Source organism: Anomalospiza imberbis, chromosome 11 (genome assembly GCF_031753505.1).
Source record: "Anomalospiza imberbis isolate Cuckoo-Finch-1a 21T00152 chromosome 11, ASM3175350v1, whole genome shotgun sequence".
NCBI classification, from domain to species: domain Eukaryota; kingdom Metazoa; phylum Chordata; class Aves; order Passeriformes; family Viduidae; genus Anomalospiza; species Anomalospiza imberbis.
In genome coordinates, this window is record NC_089691.1 from 8,651,838 (window position 1) to 8,672,016 (window position 20,179).

The following is a 20,179-nucleotide window of genomic DNA, read 5'->3' on the forward strand; positions in this document are numbered from 1 at the left end:
GGGCTGCTGCCGAGGCTGGGGCCAGCCCTGCCCTGGCCAGCAGCTCCACTGCGGCCGCCCCGGAGGCTGGCAGGCTGCCAGGCCGAGCGTGCGGCCCCGCGCTGCACTTCCTTAGGAAGCGGGATAAAAATAGGAGTGCCTTTGTTCTTCGGCCGTTCCCACGCCCGGCCCGGCCCAAGCGCTCCCCTCACGCCACTCCTGCCCCGGGACAGCGCCAAGCCCAGGTAGGAGTCGCTCCCCCCGCAGAAAGCGAGGTGCAGGGTGCTGCATCTGCCCGGGGCGGGGTCTCCTTCCACCCACAGCTGCATGAGGGTGCGCTCATGGTTGCTCAGCCCCTGGAAGTTCCTAGGGACGCAGGTTGCCTCAGTTGGCTGGTGATCACCAGAGACAAGGCTGGAAGCCTGCAGAATGCTGTGTGCAGCCGTGACAAAATCTCTCCTGCTGCAGCCTTAGTGGTAAATCTACCCAGGAGGACCAGGTTCAGCCACCCCAGAGATTTACTGGGAGCAGGGACAAAATCCTCCCAAAAGGCGGGACTATTTAGGTGACTCTTTGCTTGCGGTCTCTGTTCCTGCTCAATTTGGAGCATTGTTGGCCCTGGTGCCACCTCCAGCCTGTCACGGTTCACCTCAAGGCCAGGTCCCAAACACAGCAGAGCCCTCAGGCCCCTCTTGCTGCCTCCCCCACCGTGGGCAGCCCAGCCCCTGCTCTGTGGGGCACAGGGGTCACTCAGGGCAGAAGGGTGCAGGCTCTGCAGAGCTGGTTAATCCAGGCCCTGAGGAATCAGGCTCCTGTGTCATTTCAGGCTTTTCAGCCAGCTCCCTCCTTGTCTCTGCTTGTTGGCTGTTGTTCACCTGTGCCCCCCAGGCCTGCAATTACCCAGATCCCCGTGCTTGGCTCCTGTCTGGCCCCATAAATCAGCACTGCCCGCACCACTCCCCTCCCTGCAGAAAATGTCCCAGCCTGCCAGCCCCACCACAGCTCTCGCATCCCAGGAGACACACGGAGTTTGCAGGAGAGGTGGGATAGGGAGCAGGAGAAGAGGGCCAGGACCCCCAGCCCGTCTCTGTGGGATGGGGCAGTGCTGCTGAGGTACTTTGCTCCCGGGGAGCTGCTGCTGCAGCACAAACACACACAGGGAGGAGAGATGATATCATGACCTGGCTTTGTGTGAGCTATTTAGGGCCTTTTTATTATTATTATTGTTATTATTATTTTTCTTTCCCGTTGTTCCTCCAGCTCTGAACAATGCCCGTCCCGGCAGGGCCTCGGTTCACACCATTGTGTGGGGCTGCCTTGCCTCAGGAAGGGGCAGATCTTTATCACTCCGGGCTGGCCATGAGTGAGCTCATGTCGGGTGAGGAAAGCAAGGAACACCTTGCTGGCAGCCTGGAGGTGCCCTCCATGCACCTACCCCCAGCCCCTGTGTTTGGGGGAGGCCCTGGGTGCTGTTTAAGCTCTGCCAGGCAGCAGGAGCCCACCCAAACCAGCCGTGTCCCACCCAGCCCTGCAGGGCCACCAACCAGCAGAAACTACCCCAGGTGTAGCACAGCCCCCCAAACTCTGCTGGGGCTGCCTTCTGCCTGCCCCTGCTCCCACCTGGGCACAGTGGCAGCGGTGGCATTAGTGCCTCTCCCAGTGTTTACCCAGGAACAGGTCTAACCTGCCTGCAGCCATTTGCTTTTCTCCCCAACCCTGTCCAGCCCTAAAACTGAGGCTGTGGGGCAGAGGGAAAGTGGGCAGCTACACCCAGGAACAGCTGGCACTGCTGAGTGTGTCCCAATGCCAAGGGAAGGTAGGAAGGAGCCCTGTCCCCCAGGATACACCAAGGGTGGCACAGCACAGCTCCGGCTCCCCAGGCACAGCAGGTGATAGAGCTCCTCCTGCACACAGAGGCTTTTTGGGATCATGCTGGCTTTCCCCCATATGAGCAGGCATCATCTTCCCCAGGCTCCGTGCTGGTGTGGAAAGAGCCTGGAGCCATCAGCCACTCCCCACGGCACCACACATGGCCCCAGTATTCACGGAGGGATCCAAGCATCTGGGTGACAGCATGGCCTGGGTGGCACCAGGCCACTGTGCCCCAGCCCACCCAGGGACTGTGGCCCCCACCTGCCTACATCACCTGCAAGAGCAAGGGGGGGCCAATGTGTCCCACCTCACCACGTCGCACCTCACTGCCTGTTAGTGAGGTGACCCTGCAGCCACTGAGGGTGACAGGGACCTGCCCATCCACTCCAGCCAGGTGGACCAGGCTGGCAGCTCTGCAAGCCACCCACCTGGTCAAGAGGCCCCCGGGACCAGCAGCAGCACAGGGAGCTGGTACCTGCCCACGGCTGCCCCATGTCCGTTACCCTGCCCTCTCTAAGTGGCCGGTGCTTGCCGAGGCACACGGTTCCTCTCGCTGTGGGCTTTGGCTGTCCGTCCCTTCTTGGCCACATCCACACCAGCCAGGACCAGCTTGGCCTGGGCCAGTTTGCTCTTGCGGTGGTGAGGACGGCTGCTGCACCAGAGGCGGGCGCAGTACTCCTCCACCCGCCGCGGATTTTGGGAGCTGATGAGGTGCATAATGTCCTTGAACCAGGTTTTGGGAGCCTGTGGTGCCAGCTGGGGCTCAGGGCAGAGCAGGTGAGGGAGCTCGTCCCCTCGCCCCCGGGGGAAGGTGTGTGCCAGCTGCTCGCTGGCAATCACCTGCAGGGCGGTCTTGGCCACGGTCTGGGTGAAGCCGTGCTCCAGCGTTTTGCAGTAGTAGATGCCGGCATCGTGCCGGTGCAGCTTGCGGAAAAGCAGCCCGTGCTCCGTCTGCAGGATCCGCTCGTCTGTCTTCACCTGTGGACCACCGTGGGGTTGGGAGGGTCGAGGTCTGGCCCAACGTCCCTCCCATGTCCCCACAGCGGGAGCAGGTGCAGGGGAGCCTCACCTCGTCCCGCTGCTCGTCGGGGGGCCTCTGGACAAACCACTGCACACTGGCCTGCGGGGACCGGGGCACGCACTCCAGGAAGGTGCTGTTGTCCTCTGCCCCATAAAGCACCTTCTCCTCAACACTCTCAAAATCATCCACTAGGGCAAAGACAGGCACAGGCTCGCAGGGAGGGCAGAGCCAGGTTTCCACCTGCCCAGGTGTCAGCCCCCCTTGGTCACTGTGTGCCTTCATCCCCTTCTCTCCCTGTGGCCAGACCCAGCCCCAGCAGCACCCACCTTCTCTTGGGGCATGCCCTGGTCTATGAGATGGGCAGATGAGGGTGCCCAGGTGGAATGGCCACAAGACCCTCTGTGTGCTACGGCTGTGCATGTCAGGCCGTCTTGGAGCACTTGGAGGAGCCCCTCAGCCCTGGGGCCCCCAGTCTCTCACCAGTCAGGTTCTGGTCCAGACACTGGTGTGCAGGGTTGCCATGGTGGGCGTCCTGGCGGCGATGGCGGCGCTTGCCGGAGGGCTGGTAGTGGGTGCAGGCAGTGCCATCCCAGGCACAGTAGGGATCCCTGGCCAGGCAGCACTCGGCACAAGCAGTGCCGTAGGACTCACACTGGTGCAGCCGTACCTGGGCCACTCCTAGGCTGGAGCCCACGTAGAGCGTTTGCTGGGGGAACAGCACCAAGGTGTGATGTTGGCAGCCCCCATGGGCTTGGCGCCTGGGGGCCCAGCCAGGACACCCCAGGGCATGCATCACATGGCTTTAGGAGGCTGGTGACCACAGCTGGACACCTGCCCGGTCCCCAGCCTCGTGGCTGAGCTGTGTCTGTACTCACACGCTTGACAGAGATCTCCATCTGGGTGATGGGCACAGGCATCTGTAGGGGAGGGGAGTGGACATTAGGCTGGCATAATCCTCACAGTCAGCCTGGCTCATTCATAGCCACCAGGGCTTGGCGGTGCATCAGGAATGTTTTGGGGAGGGTGAAAATACATAACCCTGACACCTTCCAGTGACCAACAGTGCAGTGACAGCCCTGACCCTCCATCCCCACATGTGTCCCCAATCTGAGCCCACCCCACTGCCCTCTCCCTTGCAAGTGGGGCAGTAAACGTCACCTTAAAAACCTGCAGCTCCTCCAGGATGACTTCTTCAGTCATGGCTGAGCTTGTCTTTTGCATGACCACCACCTTCAACACCGAGCCAGCATCTGGGGGCCGAGGAGGATGGAGGTGTGAGCACCCTGCATCTCACAGCCCAGGGGGGTGCCCACTGGGACCCCCAGCTCTGCAGCTCCTTCCTGCACTCTGCTTCTGCTGCTCACCTGTGCCGAGGAAGAGGATGTCGTGCTGCCCATCCTCGGCCTCCACCCTGTCCACCACGAGCTGGCGCAGCCGGTGGGGCAGATCAGTCTTCACAAGGAGGGGCCGGCGGTGCCGGGGGTACACGGGCTTGTACATGAGGGGGTGAGCGCGGGCAAAGTGCAGCACCTCGTCAGGGAAGTCCTTGGTGGTGCCGTACTGCCGCCGGGGCTGGTTGGTGGTCTTGCTGGGACACTGCAGGGACAAGAGGGGACCAGCTCAGCCCAGCCACCCCAGCACCCATCACTCCTTCCCCCTTCATCGCCCCTCAGAGCTGTTTTGGGTCCTTCTCTGCCTTCCAGTTTGGCATCCATCTTTTCCACACCTTTGCCAGACCTTGGTAAAGCACCAGCTGACCTCTCCAGCAGGTGAGAAGATGGGGGATGGCTCCATCACCACCCCAGAAGAGCAGCTGGAGGAGCGGAGGGGACCTGGAACTCCAGGGAGTCACTCACCACGCCCGGCCGCGGGTAGGGCACCCTGCCCTCGTAGGCACCCCACTGGTGATGGGGACTCTCTCGGTGGGCAAAGGGCCCGTTGAAGACCTCCCGGATGTCGGCCATGCGGTACACACAGACAGCAGAGCCCTGGAAAACGTGGCTGCAAGGGGACCGAGAGTGGGTTGAGCAGAGCCATGCTTGGCACTGCTGGCAGTAGGGGCACCAACATCCCCAAAAGACCAGGGCAGCAGTCAGCAACCCTTGGTGACAGTGACAGGGCCGATCATGGGCAGCTGCAGCTGGATGTCCCCAGAGGCTGGAGCTGGACCACCCACCTGACGGTGCTGAAAAGGGCATAGATCTCCGGGCTCTTCCCATCCTTTGTCCTCAGCAAGAAGACATCCTCTGGAAAGGAAAGCATGGGTTTTTTCCTGAAATCCAACTGCGTGACTAGCCCCAGTGAGATACAGCTCCATGCACACCTTACCCAGCTCATCAAAGTAGGTGTCGATGCCACCAGGGCCGGGGACTGAGCACACCAGCCGGGCCTTGTTGAAGGTACTCCACTTGTTGACCAGCACCCTCTGGCCACCAGCATCATTCTGCAGGGACAGGGATTATCAGGGCCACTGCTGTGACTTGGTGCATCCCTGTCCCCCACAGTCCCCACCAGTATCTTACCACGCAGACACGCCCCACACGGCTGACAATGGCGTGCTCCTTGCTGTCTGCCTCCACCACTTTCTCCGTGAAGAAGAAATAGGCTTTGTCATTGTCCCGGTCATCATTGTCTGGGATCAAGTGGACTGCCACAAATTTGGGATCTACAAGCAAGAGTCAGTCATGTCAGGTGGGGAGAGAGGGCACAGCCAGCACCTTCAGAGCCCAGTCCATGCTGGGGCTGGATGCCAGCCAGGACCACCCCCAGACCTTGCTGCCCTGGTGCCTTTCCCTGCTCTTAGCTGGCATGGGGGATGCTGGACCATGGCCACAGATGCTCTGGCCACCACAAGGTTCGTGGTCCCTGGCATTAGCCCTGCTGGGGGAAATGGAGGGGCAGAGGGAAGCTGTTACCATGGAGTAAGCGCTGGTCCACCTCTGTGCGCAGGGCGGAGCGGGTCCCCATGCTGCGGAAAACACCGGGATCACGTCCCAGGAAATCTGCCGTGAGGCCGGCATACAGCTCCCCACCTGCAAAAACACCCAGCTGGCTGGCACGGGGACCAACCCCAGAGGCCACAGGGGACACACCCCAGAGGCTCCCACATCCTGAGGAAGACAACCCACCGATGACAGTGCTGGCGAAAGCACGGCTGGGCTCGTGTGGGCACCTGCCCCGGCCAGTCTCCACGCTCGCAGGGTCCAGGCTGAAGGTGTGCTGGGGAGGGGAGCAGGCAGGTGAGCCCTGGGCTGTGCCCGGCCATGCAGGGGCCAGCTCTGGTCCCTGCCCAACTTGCACCTCACTCAGTGGACCCGAAGGACCATCTGGAAGCAGGATCCACACTTTTTGAAGTAAGACTGATCCCATGAGGGTGCACAGCAGCTGAAGGGGATCCACCAGCCCCATTGCCTGCTCTCCTACCTGGTCAGAGTCATCATGGTACAGACAGGGCTCCTGCTGCCCAAACAGGGCCAGGCTGTGGGAAAGGCTCTGAGGGGTGTCCTGCCATTCCACCCCAGCCAACTTGATTTATGAGCAGTGAGCTGGAGAGAAAATGCCACCCCTGCCTCAGCCCCTGGCAGGCCACCAGCCCCTGGGGACATGTCTATAAAGGGGATGCCAAGGCAGACAGGCGGGAAAGCTGGACAGGGGGTAGCAGAATGACAAAGGGAAAACAGGGAGCTGGTTCCTGACATTCCTCCCCACCAGTATTCAGGTTAGAGCAAACTGTACATCCAGTGTCCCCAAGCAGTCTCAAGGCCCCTCAGGAGAGAGGCAGGCAACGGGGATCTACATTCCAGGGGTGTCCTGCTGGGGATGCTGCCCTACCTCGCCACGGTGCCCCACGTAGATGAAGGTGCACATGGGGTGGAAGGCGCCTGTCCCGCAGGCCAGCAAGTGTGTCCGGTTGTAGGGATGCAGCACACGGACATAGTTGGCACAGTCAGTCTGGGGGGACAGCAGGGGAGAGGAAGGGTCACTGGGTATTGGTGCTTTGCCCACCCCAGCTCCCTGCCTCTGCCTGGGACCCCACAACAGTGGGTGAGCCCCAGCCCTGGCTCCCTGGGCTCCCCCCTGGCCTCCCTGCCTCCAGCCTGGTGCCAGGGATCTGGGGTGGCAGCTTGTGCCCACTGACAGGGCTTGTATGGACTTCATCTGGGTAGACCCCAGTCCATTGCAAAACAACAGGGCTTTTTACTGGTCCTCCTGCTGCCAAGAGCATCCCAGGGGAACCACAAAGGATCCAGCTGCCACCTGGGCATCTCCTGCCCACAGGCACCTGTGCACTCACCCTGTGGCACAGTCCACGCTGGCCAGGGGAGCAATGTCACCTGCCCTGCAAGCTGCAAGCCCCGCCCCAAATGCCTGGCGCCCAGGACGTGACCAGATGCAGGGACATCCTTCCCCATCATGTTCCTGCTTACGCCAGGGATGAAACAAAAGGAGGAAACAGTGGAGACAGAGACCCACAGGCATCCTGGGCTGCCTCCAGTGACAGCCCTGGTCGCTGCTGTCTGGAATTGTCCCCTTCTCTGAGGGACGGCAGCAATGACATTCCCAGGGCTGGAGACCTGCCACCTCTGACTTTGTGCATTCTCTCCTGGCAGTTCCCATTGGAAAAGGACTCCCGTCCTGTCCTCCTCCACCATTAGCTTGGCAGCTCCCCCTGGCCAGCGCCAGCCCTGCCTGCCCTCCATTGTCCCTTCCACAGCGGGATGCGAGGCCCCTCATCTGCTGGGAACACCGCTGCCGAGCCGCCCCGGGGGTTCCCAGCCTCCTGCTGTTTATTTTCCCTTTGCAAAGAGACTCTAAAATAGCAAGTGAAAAAAAAAATATATGTTCAAGAAAAATAAAAAGTTGAGCCTGCCCTGGCTTGGATCTGTCGGTGAGAGCTGGTAAAATAAACACAGAGAGCAGAACAGGGACTCCTGGGAGCAATTTGTCTGGGCCAGGGGAGCCTTGGGGACTTTCTCCCCGCCATAGTCCTGTTGCATATCGGGGCAGGGGGATGCAAAGAGGGTTAAGGTTTAGGGAACAAGGTCACCAAACCTGAGCCAGTTACAGATTTCCCACCATCGGGGATATCCAGGATGGGCCAGGCAGTGTTGCCGGGGTCTGGAGCAGAGCATGGGGGTTTTGGTCCCTCCAAGCTCTGGTCCCAGAGCCCAGCTATCCCTGCCTGATCGTGCAGCCACATTGGGACACACTGGGCACCACTCTGTGGCCACAGAGCAGAGCAACTAAGACAGGATTTCCAGAGCCTGGAGCAAGCCTCTTGCGTGGTCAGGACTGGCCACAGATTCCCTGCCTCAGTTTCCCTCTTGCACCAGGATTAACTGGCCCCTGAGCCCCAGGGCCATCCCTGGCAGGTGACATGGCACAGCCCCAACACGGGGGGAGCCATCTGGCACAAGGGGACCCATCTGGGCACCCCCCCAGCTCACAGCAGAACACACATGGGGAGAGACTCACCCTTGGGTCCTTCCCCTTCTGAAAACACTCCTCCGTCTGCCCAGGGCGGGGTGGCCAATAGATCTGGAACACAAAGGGTCTATTGGAACAGGGAGGGGGGACAGCAGGGACCCAGCCATGCAAATCCACATTCCCAGGCTGCCAAGGGCAAGCAGAGAGAGGGACCACAGCTCCCTGGAGCCCACTCAGCCCAGAACTCCCACCCTACAACCCCAGGCAGGACCTTCCTCCAGGGGAGATGCATCCTAGCAGTCACAGCCCAGAGCTGGGCTGTTTTGGGTGGTCGTGCTGGGAATGGCTAGAGCTGGCCTGGAAGGGGATGGGCTTGTGGGTGGCCAGGGGAAAGGGTGCCCAGGGGACAGTAGGAGTGATGAGTCCATGTCCCCCACAGCCTTTAGCAGCTCTTGGACCGAGGGCAGCTTGGGTATACAAGCCCTTGACCCCACTGCAGTGACCCAGCTCGCTGAGGGGCACTTCATTTCCTCCTTCTCTTTCTTCAGCTAGAAACAGCCCAGAGCCGTGTTTGAAAAACAAAAAGTCAAAGTGGAGAGGGTGAAAGAGGAGGGGAGCCACCACCCAGCACCATCATTCTGGTCCATCACCTCTCCCACCAAGGAACCAGGAGAGATTTAGGGCATTGCCAGATGAACACTGACAATGGGTTCATCTGGCAATGCAGCTCCATCATCTTGCAGTGATGGATCCCTTTAGCTCCTTACCTCTGCAGGCTTTCAGCTGAATATTTGACCTGTGAAGGGGATGCCCAGATAGGGATGGGCATCATTCGATCTCCCAATGGCAGTTTTTTAGAAGAGTGGGGTCCAAAACAATGCTCAGTACCCAGGAATCACTGGTGAGCTGCACCACGAGTCTCCTAGGCTGATGATCATGACTAATTGCCAGCTAATTTCCCTCCAGCCACCACAGCCAGCCTGCCCTTGCCAGGCACTACAAGTTTACAGAATAATTTCAAGGTACTTGAGATGAGGCCATCCCCAGTGCAGATCTTGTTTCAGAGTGATTTTGCCCAGTTGGGCACCGGCAGGTCCACAGGGAGCTAGGGTGGGGACAGACACCCCAGGATGCTCAGCAGCACCCAGCTCACCTCCTTGGCATCTGCACTGGCCCCATCCAGGAGCAGGGAGTAGAGCACATCCTTCCCCCCGATGAAGAGCCGGTCACGATACTCATCCAGGTAGAGGGAGCGGAAGCCCAGGAAGCCACGGTGACCCAAGAAGAGGATGGAGCGGTTGGTGCCTAAAAGGTCTGCCAGGAAGAGACAAAAGCATCAGCAGAAGCCATCCCAGCCCCAAGGGTTCCTCTGAGCTGCTGCTTCTGAGTATCATGGAGTTGTCCTGGAGTCAGCAGAGCTGCTCACAGCCACTCCAGACTGCAACATGTCTCCATCCCTTCCTGGAGGCATGGACATCCCAACCTCAACCTGGCTGGAGTGCTGTTCTCCCTGCAGCCCAGGACAAAGCTGCAGAGCCAACAATCAGCAGCAGAGTCCCAGGAAAGGTTGCCACCCCCAGCAAGGTTTGGCTGAACCACCCCAGACTCCAACTGTGGCTGTGCCACAGCAAGCTGGGCTGTGCCATCAGCACCAGGCTGGGCTCACACAGAGCTGGGATGGTGGTGAGACCGGACACAGGGTGGGCGGAAAGCAGGTCCTGTCCCTGCTGGGTGCCAGCCAAGGACACAATAGCAGGCACCCAGCCAGTGCCATGGGGAAACTGCCACACAAAGCCCACTGCTGCCACTGCCACCAGAACTCACTGGCAGGAAGGTTTCCTCCATGGCACAGACAAGGCACTTGGGGAAAGGCACCAGCATGGGGGTATCCCAGGGATAGACAGGCTGCATCCCTGGGATGGACATCACATCCCAAACAACAGGGTCGGACAGTCAAAGCCCCCAGAGCAAGTCCAAGCCTGAATCTCGTGCAATGCCAAGGGGACCCTCACAGTGGAGACGACACAGAGGCAGTGGCTCAACTGGTTTCCAGTGGGAAATTACTTTCAGGGTCATCAAGCTGGCACAGTGGTGCCCACAGAGCTGCCACAGCTGCCAGAGGGAGAGGGCCAGAGGGAATGGCTCAGCTTCACAGGGCTCTGAGAACCCATCCCGACCCCAGGCCAGGCCATTGTGCCTGCCAGACAGAGAAGGAGGAGGACAAAGCGCCATTGATGAGCACAGCTCTGTCCCAAAACACCCTCCAGCCCGGAAGACTGCCAGCCACTGCTGCTGACCCCAGGCTAAAACCCAGCCCAAGCATCTCCCACATATGTCCCCAGAAGAAGGGAGGTGGTGCTGAGAGAAATCCAGTCGGGACACTGGGCTACCAAGTCCTGCTGTTGCTGGGGGGACATTTGTCACTTCCAGCAAGGAGGTGGCCAGCAACATAATGCCCCATTCTGGGAAATGCCTCTTCTAGGCCCTGCAAGGGAGGCAAGATCCACCCCCAGCAGGGGACAACAGACACTTTCACCCCACCACACACCCTATCCCTGCTCAAGGACAGTCCCAGTACCCTAACTGGTGATGCCAGTGGCACGGGGGGAGACAGCCCCAGCGGCTCCATCCCCATTGGAAAGACACCTTTCTGCAAGCAGAGCTGGCTCCAGGCAGTGGTGGTCCCTCCACCCATTCTGGCATCCTCCTCCCCGTGTCCTCCCAGCATCAGGTCCTCCCATATTGCCAGGTCCAGCCCAGGAAAACTCTGTCGTCTCCTTCTATTCTTGCCCAGCAATAATATTTTCCCAGCTCAAAACAACACTGGCAAAGTCGGCAGGCTCCTTTTATTGTTTCAGACAAGGCTTCCCCTTCTCCCCCAGACCTGGCGAATTCCTCCTGCGCCTCGGGTTACACTGGCTCAGGGCGCCTTCCTCTCCAACTCCCCAGGAAACAGCCCTTTGCCATGCCCCATCCATCCCTGGGACACCTTTACCCCAGGGTGGGGGTCCCTCAGGAGCCACCCCCCAAGTGGGGGTCCCTCGGGAGGGACAGCAAAGAGCACAGGGCAATGCTTCTGGTCCTCACAACAGCAAAATGCTCTTTCCCCTCTCACATGAGCCACCTCTGGAAGTCGAAACAAAAGGAAAAGAGTGGCTTGAAGTGTGAGGGAGAGCTGGGTACATGGCCACCATTGCACCCACAGCACAACGCCTGTCCCTGTCACCTCACAAAGTCACCTCACAGCCAGAGCCAGCAGCCATGCAAAGCCCAGGTCAAGGAGCTCTGCAAAACAGCTTCAGCTCACCATGGTTTTAATTTCAGAGACTCTAATGTCTTTAATTGAAATTTTCTTTTTTTTTTTTCTTCCCCCGGGGAGAAGGCGGTGGCAGAATTTTTTTCATGGGAAATTTCAGTTGCTGTTTCCAATTTGGAAGACGAATGGAATAATCAGCTTAAGGGAAAAAAAGAAAAAAGAAAGAAAAAAAAAAAAAAAGCTTCCAAAGGTGGCTCACTCCCCGTGGGAGGCTGAGGAGCTTCCTGAGGAGCTGAGGAGCTTCCACCCCGCCCCGGGCAGCTCCTCGCACCTGGGAAACGGCCCTGCACGGCTGGACTTTGTGCCGGAGTGGATCAGACACTGAGCTCCATGATTCACCCCTGCTGAGACCCCAGATCTCCTCACCCTGCTGCCAAGGCCAACCTTGGCTGCCCCGGATCACATCACGGGGCAGAGCCATGAGCCATCCCGGGCTCCCAGGATGGAGGGGATGAGGGGGGCACTGTGTGCCTCAGTTTCCCGTTCAACAGAGAGGCAGCCCCTGGGGTCACCTGCTGTGCCCCAGGACAGAGCAAAGGATGCAGCCAAACCCGGGAACCCCCAGCCCAGGCAGCAGAGGAGCAGACTCTCCCTGGCACTGCAGCTCCCAAGGCTCTGGAAGTGCTGGGCTGCCCAGGTCTTTCCCCCTTCTGGGAAGGAAGGGGGAAGATATACATTATGCAATTTAATTTTATGTTGATTTTTTTAGAGCAGGTTCATTGCTTTGAGGCCGGGAGGAGATTGGGGCGCCCCAGGCTCTGTCAAGTTTGGCTGGAGCAGCCCATGGATTAGGTTGGCAGAGCGGGGGATGCGGCGAGCCAGAGCAGGATCACAGGAAGAGTTTTAATTAAAACCAAGCACTGCCCCCGCAGCCCCCGAGGGGCCCCGGTACCCCAGCACCCGCACCCCAGCGCGACGGGGCTCGGAGGGTGCAGCCCGGGGACACCCCCACCCAGCCGAGGGCACGATGCTGAGCACCCACCACGCCGGGGGACCACCCCCGCACCGCAGCACCCACCCGGCACACGAGCCAAAGCGTGCCGGGGCCAGAACACCGCCGTGCCTCAGTTTCCCTGCACGCCGCGTGGCAGACGATCCCCCGTGGGAAGCGGCGGGGCTGGCGCGGAGCCCGGCGGCACATCCCCTGTCCCCGTCACCCGGCTCCTCTCTTCCTCCTCCTTCTCCTCGGGGGGCCCCTACGTCCCGCGTGGGGAGCGGAGGGTGCCGGGCAGCCACCCACCGAAACCCCAGCCCAGCCCGAGCCCCCAGCACAATTTGCCCACCAACCGCACCAAAACAACCGCACTTGGGTGCAGCGCTCGCAGCTGAGGCTCCCCAAATCCCCACCCGGTCCCCGGAGGGGGGACCCTGAGGACACCCCTCCGTGGGCAGCCCCCCTTCCCCGTCCCGCAGCAGGTGCCCCCGGCCCGGCTCACCGCGGTAGGACAGGCGGAGCCGGGGCAGGCTGTGCCCCGCCGCCCAGAGCCAGCACAGCGACAGCGACACCGCCACCGCTGCCCGCATCCCGCCGCCGCGCCCTCGGCCGTCCGTGGCACCGAGCTTTTATGGGGCCGACATCCGACCGCCCCCGGCCCGCCCCGACCCGCCCCGGCCCGGCCATACCCCATCCCTGGGCGGCGGGGATGCGCGGGGGGACGGCCCCATCTCCCGGGGGGACCCTAAGAACTCCGCACAACCCAAAATGTCCCCTGCCAGCAAAGCTCTAGACCTTACTGCAGTCCCCTTCCTCAGAAGTGACCCTCCCAGCACCTCTGGCTCATCCCTGAGGACGGGGAGCAAGGGAGGGAAGCTCTGGTAGGAGCTAGGAGAGGGCATGCAGACCTGCCTCCCGAGAAGGATGCCCAGCGTGGTGTGATCTACAAGCATCAGCAAGCACACAGCTGTCAGGTCCCATCTCAGTGCCAGGCAAGCTGGGGAAGGGGACTGAGTAGGGTCGAGGGGGGCATAGGATGCCACAGGTAGCCCTGGCACTCTGACAGGGCAGGAGAAGCACCGCTGTCTGCCTGCAAAGGTGCCAACACCCTGGGCAAGGATCCTGGCCAGCAAGGACCCCATGGTACCCACACCACTCCCATGCCATCCTCCCCCATGGCTGCCGGGTCACGGGATGTGGTTGTATGAGACCTCAGAGAATCCACGCTGCCTTCCCCGGGAGCCTCATCACACAGCAGGCATGTCCTGCATCCAAAAATGTTGGACTCCCCCTGCACTGGATGGAGGGGAAGGAGCAGAGGAGCTGGTGGCTTCTCCCTCAGTGCTTCATCACCACCAGCCTCATCTCTTCTCCCAGCGCGGCAAGGGGCACCTTCATTATCCCCAGCTCCCCAAGAGTTCCAGCAGCTTTCTTAATTAAAACAGAGGTCAGGAGGCTGGAGGCCCCTGTCTCACCCAAATCCTTTTGTAATGGAGCAGCTGTGGAAGTCTCCCGAGCAGTGTAAACCCACCCCAATTCACTCAGCAGGCCCTTGGTTTCCCCAAGAAGCTGCATGGCTGAGATAGATCCCACACCCTGGGGCGTTGGGAGCCACACAGGGCTGGGAACAAGCAAGGAGGAGCTGCAGCCGATGGCAGCTCTGGCAGGTGAGCAGAGGTGCCTGCCCAGACCTGCACGCTGCCTGCCCTGACCAGAGGGTCTGCGGAAGCAGCAGAAGCTCTGCAGGGACGGAGGGAGGAAGGAAGGGAGCAGGATGAACCTCAGTGCCAGGCCCCCGAGGCTGATCGGGAGCAGAGGCCCTCAGCCTGCCCGGGCAGGATCCTGCCCGCACTGCTGTCATGCAGGCAATGGGCCCAGGGGAGGAGATGCATCCCAGCAAACTGCACTGCACCAGGAAATCCGCAGTGCCTGGGTGAGACCCCGTGGGTAGCACCATCATGGACAGACAGACAGACTGCCCCACTCCAGGCTGTGCTTACCAAGGAGATTTATTGATAGGGAGAGTGGGCAGCACTGGCCCCAGCTCCCCCAGCAAGCGGGCAGGGAGGCAGGGCAAGGCATGGGGAGGCAGAGTGGGGCACTGGCCAGCCCCTCACCACCCAGCCAGTGCAGCCAGAGATGGCACAGGGAGAGGGGGAGGCACTGACAACACCAGGAAAGGCTAGATGCACCTGGGCATGAGGCTCTACTGGCACCTGACCAAAGGGGACACAACCCCGTGGGTGTCACCATCAGGCCAACCCTGAACATAGCCAACATGGCATGATGCCATCCACATCCCCAGCACCATAGCAGGTATTTGCTGTGCCCAGCCCCTGCCCCTCTTTCTAAAGCCTCGGGTCTCTCTGCTTGGCACTCCCTGCCCCTCACCAGGCACTCAGCCCTCGGTGGGCAGCGGGGGCACTGAGGCCAGGGCAGTCAGGAGGCGGGCGTAGATCTCAATGCCCCGCAGGAAGACTTGCTCGTTCAGGAACTCGTTGTGGTCATGGAGCAGCACCGGGGTGCGGTTCATGGGTGAAAAGCCAATAGCAGGGTGTCCTGCCTGGAGATGGGGAGACACAGAGTGAGGTCAGAGTTAGCATGGGCACCACATGCCCCCTTTCACCTGGACACAACTGCTTGGGGCTGCAGGTCTCACCCCAGGTGAGGGACCTGTGGCAGGCTGGCATCACACTCACCGCTCGGATGTAGCGGCTGTCGGTGGCAGCCGGGAAGATCTCGAGCTTGAGCTGCAGCTTCCTGTCAAGAGAGACCCTGTGTCAGCACGGACACAGGGCCAGCCGAGTCCCTGTCCTACTCACACCCCATGGGCAAAGAGACTGTGCCAAGACATCCCTCAGCCCTGCAGGACACTCAATCCCATCCCTTTTGGAGGGCAACAGGGACATGCTTTGGCAAATCACAGGGCTCCCCATCCCAGCCCCTGACATGACCTCATAGACCCCCAGGGACCACCTGGCTTCAACCAGAGGATGTCCTTGCCAGGGTCCTGCCCTTCCTAGGGACACTACTTACATGTCCCTACAGACCCCACTGAAGGCCTTCCACCATGGGTCCGACTCCTCAGTGGAGGTGATGTGTTGGTCCATGCATTTCTGACAAGAGGGAGAGGGCAGATGAAGGGGCAAGGGGGTGGCATTTGGCAGGAGAAGGACAGGCACAATATGACAGACGGCTGAGATCCCTCACCTGGTGGAACTCACAGGTGACACCTTCCCCAGCATCATGGCACCATGTGGTCACCTGCTCCTCGAAGGCCTGGGGCAGAGACCGGAGGAGGGGTGTGAGTAGGTCACCCTCATCCCAGACCTCTCTTGGGTGGGGCTGGCATGGTGCCCACCTTCAGGTCCATGGTGGGTGGGATGCGGATGTCAAAGCTGGCAGCCATCTCGGAGGGCACCACGTTGAAGGAGACACCCCCCTCCAGCATGGTCATGTTGAGAGAAGTGACATCCCCTAGGGTCAGGCTTGAGTCGGACTTGAGCCTTGGGGGATGCAAGGGACAGTCACTGTCTGCCATCTGGGGAGAAGTGCTTCCCTACCATGCCATCACACAAAATGGGGAAACTGAGGCACAGAGCAGCAGCACCAGATCACAGCTTGGCTTGGGATCCCAAAGGCCCCCTTCATGGACTGAACTAAGCCACTGCCATCCTGCTGCCCATCTCCTACCTCTGCCTCTCGCTCTCCCTGAAGGCCAGGAAGGAGTTGATGACTTTGTGCTGGGGAGGGAAGGGCAGCAGGTGAGGACCAGCCCCATGGGCAGGGGCCTGGCAGCCCAGGGCAGGCGTGGGGGGTGCAAAGGGGGTACTCCCTCTCTTACCATCTTCTCAGCCGCTGTGTTGCTGATGAAGCGGGACCCATGCCCAGGGCTACCCATGCACTTCACCTTTATCCCTGCAGCAGTAGGTGTAGAGGGAAGGGTTGAGCAGAAAGCCTGGGATAGCATCAGTGCCCCAGCACCCAGGAGAGCCAAGGACAGGGCAGTGGACACACAGATACTCACACCATGGGCTCCTCTCACCATAGAAGACACTGAAGGTGTCAGATGGGCTGGCCAGCCCTGTGGTGGGCACAGACAGAGGGTCAGTGGGACACGGAGGTACCATGATGTGCCCCCTCTGCTCTGTCCTAGCAGCATTTTCCTCCAGACTGGCACTCCCCACTGCCCAGGGGAATGATCCCCCAAGGGGGTCCCTGGAAGCATGTGGGAAGCTGGTGCCTGGGGAGTGATGCCAAGAGGAGAAACATCCCAGTGCTAGCCCTACCAATACTCACCTTCATCCATGGCAAAGCCCACGTTGAGTGCTTTAAACTCAGGGCACTGCACGAACATCTCCATGCCCTTGTGTCCGCCCACCTCCTCATCTGTGGGGGAGAGCCTGGCATGGAGGAAGGAACTAGGGCATCCCCCAGCCCACCACCTCTAGTCCTCCTTCCATGCCAGCCTAGATGCCATCAGCACACTTGATGTCCTTGGACATAGAAAGCTCTCCGGCCTTGAGCTAGGGGAGGTCAAAATCGGGGGAGCCTGGCTGCCGTGGGAGACTCCACAGCACCACCCAGCTGCCAGCCCCTTCTGTACCTCCTGAGACGACAGCCTGGGGACTCACCAGGCACAAAGGTGAGGTGGATGGTGCGGGCAAAAGACTTCCCTTCTGTCTTCAGCCTCCGGATGGCCTCAAGGTACCTTGCAAGGGAAGGTAATGTACGGTCATTGTGGAGGAGAGGGGTTTGTGTGCTCTGAGCCACCTCAGGGCAGAGGTGGCACCTCTGGCCCCAGGGACCCTGGGGATAGTGGCATCCTGTCCTGCATCATTCAGAGACACCACCAGCACCATGCTCACCCAGCAGGTGCAGAGCCCTCCACTCACTGGATGGAGACGCACTTCATATCCTGGGCACCCCGGGCGTAGATGTTGCCTTGCGAGTCTTTAACTGCCTCGAAGGGTGGGTAGGTCCAGTGCTCCTGCAGGGAAGAGCATCCACAATGGCACAAGGGCACAGAAGGCACCAGCTCCCATTCACCCCATCCTCCTCTCCATGCCCTTCCCACCCCTCGCTCTGCTCCAGCACCTCAAAGACAGGCACAACGTCAGTGTGGGAGTTGAGAAGGATGGAGCGCAGGCGGGGGTTTGTGCCCTGCCAGGTCAGGATCAGCACCACATGGCCCTGGCACACCTGTGGGACAAAGGCAGAACATCACCAGGGTCCAGCATGGGGACAGAAAGGCTTGGACCAGCAAGCTGGAGCCAAAAAGCAACAGCTTGGGAAAAGTTTCTGGATGCCACCCCTTTCTTCAGGGGATAGGCCAGGTAGCAGGAGCAGGCCTGACTGAACCCCCACAGCCAGACAGAGCCCGGCTGCAGGTGCAAACCTGGCTGAAAATTCAGAGGAGGGAAGACAAACCCAGCATCTTCCCCTGGTGCCCGGGAGTCTCCCAGGACAGCCGATGCCCAGCAAGAAGGATGGCCCCAGCCAACGTGACACTGCCATGTCCCCTGCTAATCATAGCACAGGCAGCTGCAAAGGTCAGCAGGGAGAGCCGGAACACTGGCTTAAGGAAGGGCTCAGGTCAGCAGAGGCTTACAGGCAGAGGGGATTCACTCCTGTCTAGCTCTGGGTGCAGGCAGAGGAACATCTTGGTCACTAAGGACCCAAGCACAGGCTAGATGGATGGATGGGTGGACAGACTAAAGGCTCCTTCTTGGCTTGCTCACCTCCACTTTTTGGCAGGCCAAGCCAAGGTCGGTGCCGACACGTTCCAGAAACTGGACAGCTGCATCTGGGGAAGAGTAGGGATGCCCACGGTTACACTGGGGTCTCTCATTGCAAACCCCCAGGGACCCCAGGGCTCTGCAGGGTTCCCAGACCAAGGAAAGAGGTGACAAAAGAGGACAGGTGCTGCAGGTCCTGGACACAAGAAGTGGCCATGAACAGGGACGGGAGCAGCTCATCACCATCCCTTTGGGGTGAGGACTTGGGAAATATGAAAAAAGATAAAAACTGAATGTGGGTGAGTTCAGGGGGAATGTTTCTCCAGAGGAGTTTAGGGAGCTTCTCACCAAAAAAATGTACTTTAGTGGGAAGACATAAATGTTAACAGAAGGAGATCTACACAGAAGGAGATCACCCATCCCAGCGCAGCATGGAAAGGGGAGCAAGGGGCACGGGGCTAGAAGAAGCAAACAGTAGCTCTGAGGGCACTTGAGACGTCCCTGCCCCAACCAAAGACACCAGCAGAGATAAGGCACAAAGGAGTTTGCTCCTTAACACCACGATCAAAACAGCCCCAGTACAGCACTTGGGCACCTGAGTCCAAAGATTGGAACTGCAAAGCTGCATTACCCAGTCCCCACACGGCTCCCCATCCTGTCCCCCCATAGTCAGGGGGGTGACTCTGACTATAGTCACCCCCCTCCTCACCATAGTCAGGTTTAGGGTGGACAGTGTCAATCCTCAGGTACTCCCGGAAAAGCGTAACCGAGGGGTTCTCTGAGGCCCCAGGGGTGCTCTTCCCAGGCTTCCCAGGTGCCATGTCTGAGACCAGGGCTGCAAAGCTCTGGGGAAAGAGCTGCAAGATGGTTAATCACCCACCAGCCCCTCCAAAGTCCGCCTGCATGCTTGGTCGTCACAGAAACCGAAGGGAGATGGGGCAAAGGTCTCCCCCATGCGACTCCTGGGACTCTGCCACCATGGGAGAAATCCCCCCCCACTTGGGTACAGGGCAGAATGGGATGTGCCCCCAACACTGGCCTGTCATTCTTCCCCCAAAACACATGTTCCTGCCCCAAACAGGACAGGTCAGGCTATGATGCCCAGGCAAGGGGTGAAATCCAGGGAAGGGCTAGCTGGGAGGAAAGGGGGGCAGCTAGATGAGGGAGTATGAAGAAGGGTAAAGGGGAAGAAGGGTATGTTGGGGAGGGAGACACGGTAGTTGGGATTATCCAGGGGTTAGAGGTTTGTGGGAATGCTGGGGGATGCAGGTAGGGAAGACAGGATGCTGGTGTAAGGGGGTGCAGGTAGGGAAAGGGGGCTACTGCCTGGCTAGGGGGTGCAGGAAAGCTGCAAGGAAAGGCTCTGGGGCTGGAGGGAAATGGGGATGGTGAAGGAGGATTGAGCGTTAAAGAGAATAGAGGTACGGGGGGACCACATTACAGCGACAGGCTACTGTGGGAGCTGTTTGAGGGAAGCTGGGTGGCTGGAGGAGCAGGAGGATGTGGGGTGCTTAGGGGCATATGGGGGCTCAGCAGGAGGAGTGAAGGGGGGGATGGAAGCAGGAGGTGCAGAGAGGCTACGAGGGGTGCAGTGGGACTGTGGTTAGGGGTGCAAAGGGGCACAGGTGGGGTACAGGGGTACCATGGCTGGGGTGCAGGCAGGGGGCACAGTGGGGTGCAGAGGCACTGCAGCTGGTATGCAGGGACACCATGGTTAGAGTTGTGGGCAGTGCAGGGGTGCGGGTAGGGCTGCAGGGGTACTGCGGCCAGGGGGGTATGGGGTGAAGCAGAGGGCAGGCAGGACACCATGGTTAGGGCTGCAGCAGCTGCGTTACCGGGGTGCAGGCGTGGCAGAAGGGCAGAGGGGTGCTGGATACTGTGGTTAGGAGCGC

The 20,179-nt window shown here is 60.2% G+C and overlaps 2 protein-coding genes across 2 annotated transcripts; both read right to left on the reverse strand.

The window, feature by feature from the left end:
• Nucleotides 1-1,165: 1,165 nt before the first annotated feature.
• On the reverse strand, nucleotides 1,166-13,194 carry SEMA3G (semaphorin 3G). Its single transcript, XM_068201712.1, has 16 exons — nucleotides 13,052-13,194; nucleotides 9,453-9,613; nucleotides 8,348-8,410; nucleotides 6,704-6,823; nucleotides 6,001-6,091; nucleotides 5,788-5,904; nucleotides 5,395-5,537; nucleotides 5,201-5,315; nucleotides 5,049-5,118; nucleotides 4,729-4,873; nucleotides 4,237-4,468; nucleotides 4,031-4,122; nucleotides 3,748-3,789; nucleotides 3,353-3,578; nucleotides 2,921-3,060; nucleotides 1,166-2,829 (listed from the first exon to the last, which is right to left on the reverse strand). The coding sequence occupies exons 1-16, from the start codon at nucleotides 13,137-13,139 to the stop codon at nucleotides 2,365-2,367; spliced, it is 2,310 nt and encodes a 769-aa protein (XP_068057813.1). The 5' UTR covers nucleotides 13,140-13,194; the 3' UTR covers nucleotides 1,166-2,364.
• Nucleotides 13,195-14,540: 1,346 nt separating this feature from the next.
• On the reverse strand, nucleotides 14,541-19,584 carry ACY1 (aminoacylase 1). The gene is made up of 14 exons (XM_068201713.1): nucleotides 18,997-19,584; nucleotides 18,291-18,355; nucleotides 17,647-17,751; nucleotides 17,445-17,539; nucleotides 17,184-17,260; nucleotides 16,849-16,938; nucleotides 16,577-16,633; nucleotides 16,394-16,467; nucleotides 16,243-16,292; nucleotides 15,911-16,055; nucleotides 15,760-15,828; nucleotides 15,586-15,665; nucleotides 15,249-15,309; nucleotides 14,541-15,112 (listed from the first exon to the last, which is right to left on the reverse strand). The coding sequence occupies exons 1-14, from the start codon at nucleotides 19,106-19,108 to the stop codon at nucleotides 14,948-14,950; spliced, it is 1,245 nt and encodes a 414-aa protein (XP_068057814.1). The 5' UTR covers nucleotides 19,109-19,584; the 3' UTR covers nucleotides 14,541-14,947.
• Between the last annotated feature and the right edge of the window lie 595 nt (nucleotides 19,585-20,179).

What these genes read in the sequence shown, in the direction of transcription:
- ACY1 (XM_068201713.1), bottom strand. Translation starts at nt 19,108, where the DNA reads ATGGCACCTGGGAAGCCTGGGAAGAGCACCCCTGGGGCCTCAGAGAAC. An exon ending in CCACCTCACCTTTGTGCCTG is followed by an intron (nt 16,939 to 17,183) that starts GTGAGTCCCCAG and finishes TCTCCCCCACAG; the next exon opens with ATGAGGAGGTGGGCGGACAC. An exon ending in AGTGGGGTCTGTAGGGACAT is followed by an intron (nt 15,310 to 15,585) that starts GTAAGTAGTGTC and finishes CTCTCTTGACAG; the next exon opens with GAAGCTGCAGCTCAAGCTCG.
- SEMA3G (XM_068201712.1), bottom strand. Translation starts at nt 13,139, where the DNA reads ATGCGGGCAGCGGTGGCGGTGTCGCTGTCGCTGTGCTGGCTCTGGGCG. An exon ending in CATCCTCTTCCTCGGCACAG is followed by an intron (nt 4,123 to 4,236) that starts GTGAGCAGCAGA and finishes CTCGGCCCCCAG; the next exon opens with ATGCTGGCTCGGTGTTGAAG. An exon ending in CCGACGAGCAGCGGGACGAG is followed by an intron (nt 2,830 to 2,920) that starts GTGAGGCTCCCC and finishes GGTGGTCCACAG; the next exon opens with GTGAAGACAGACGAGCGGAT.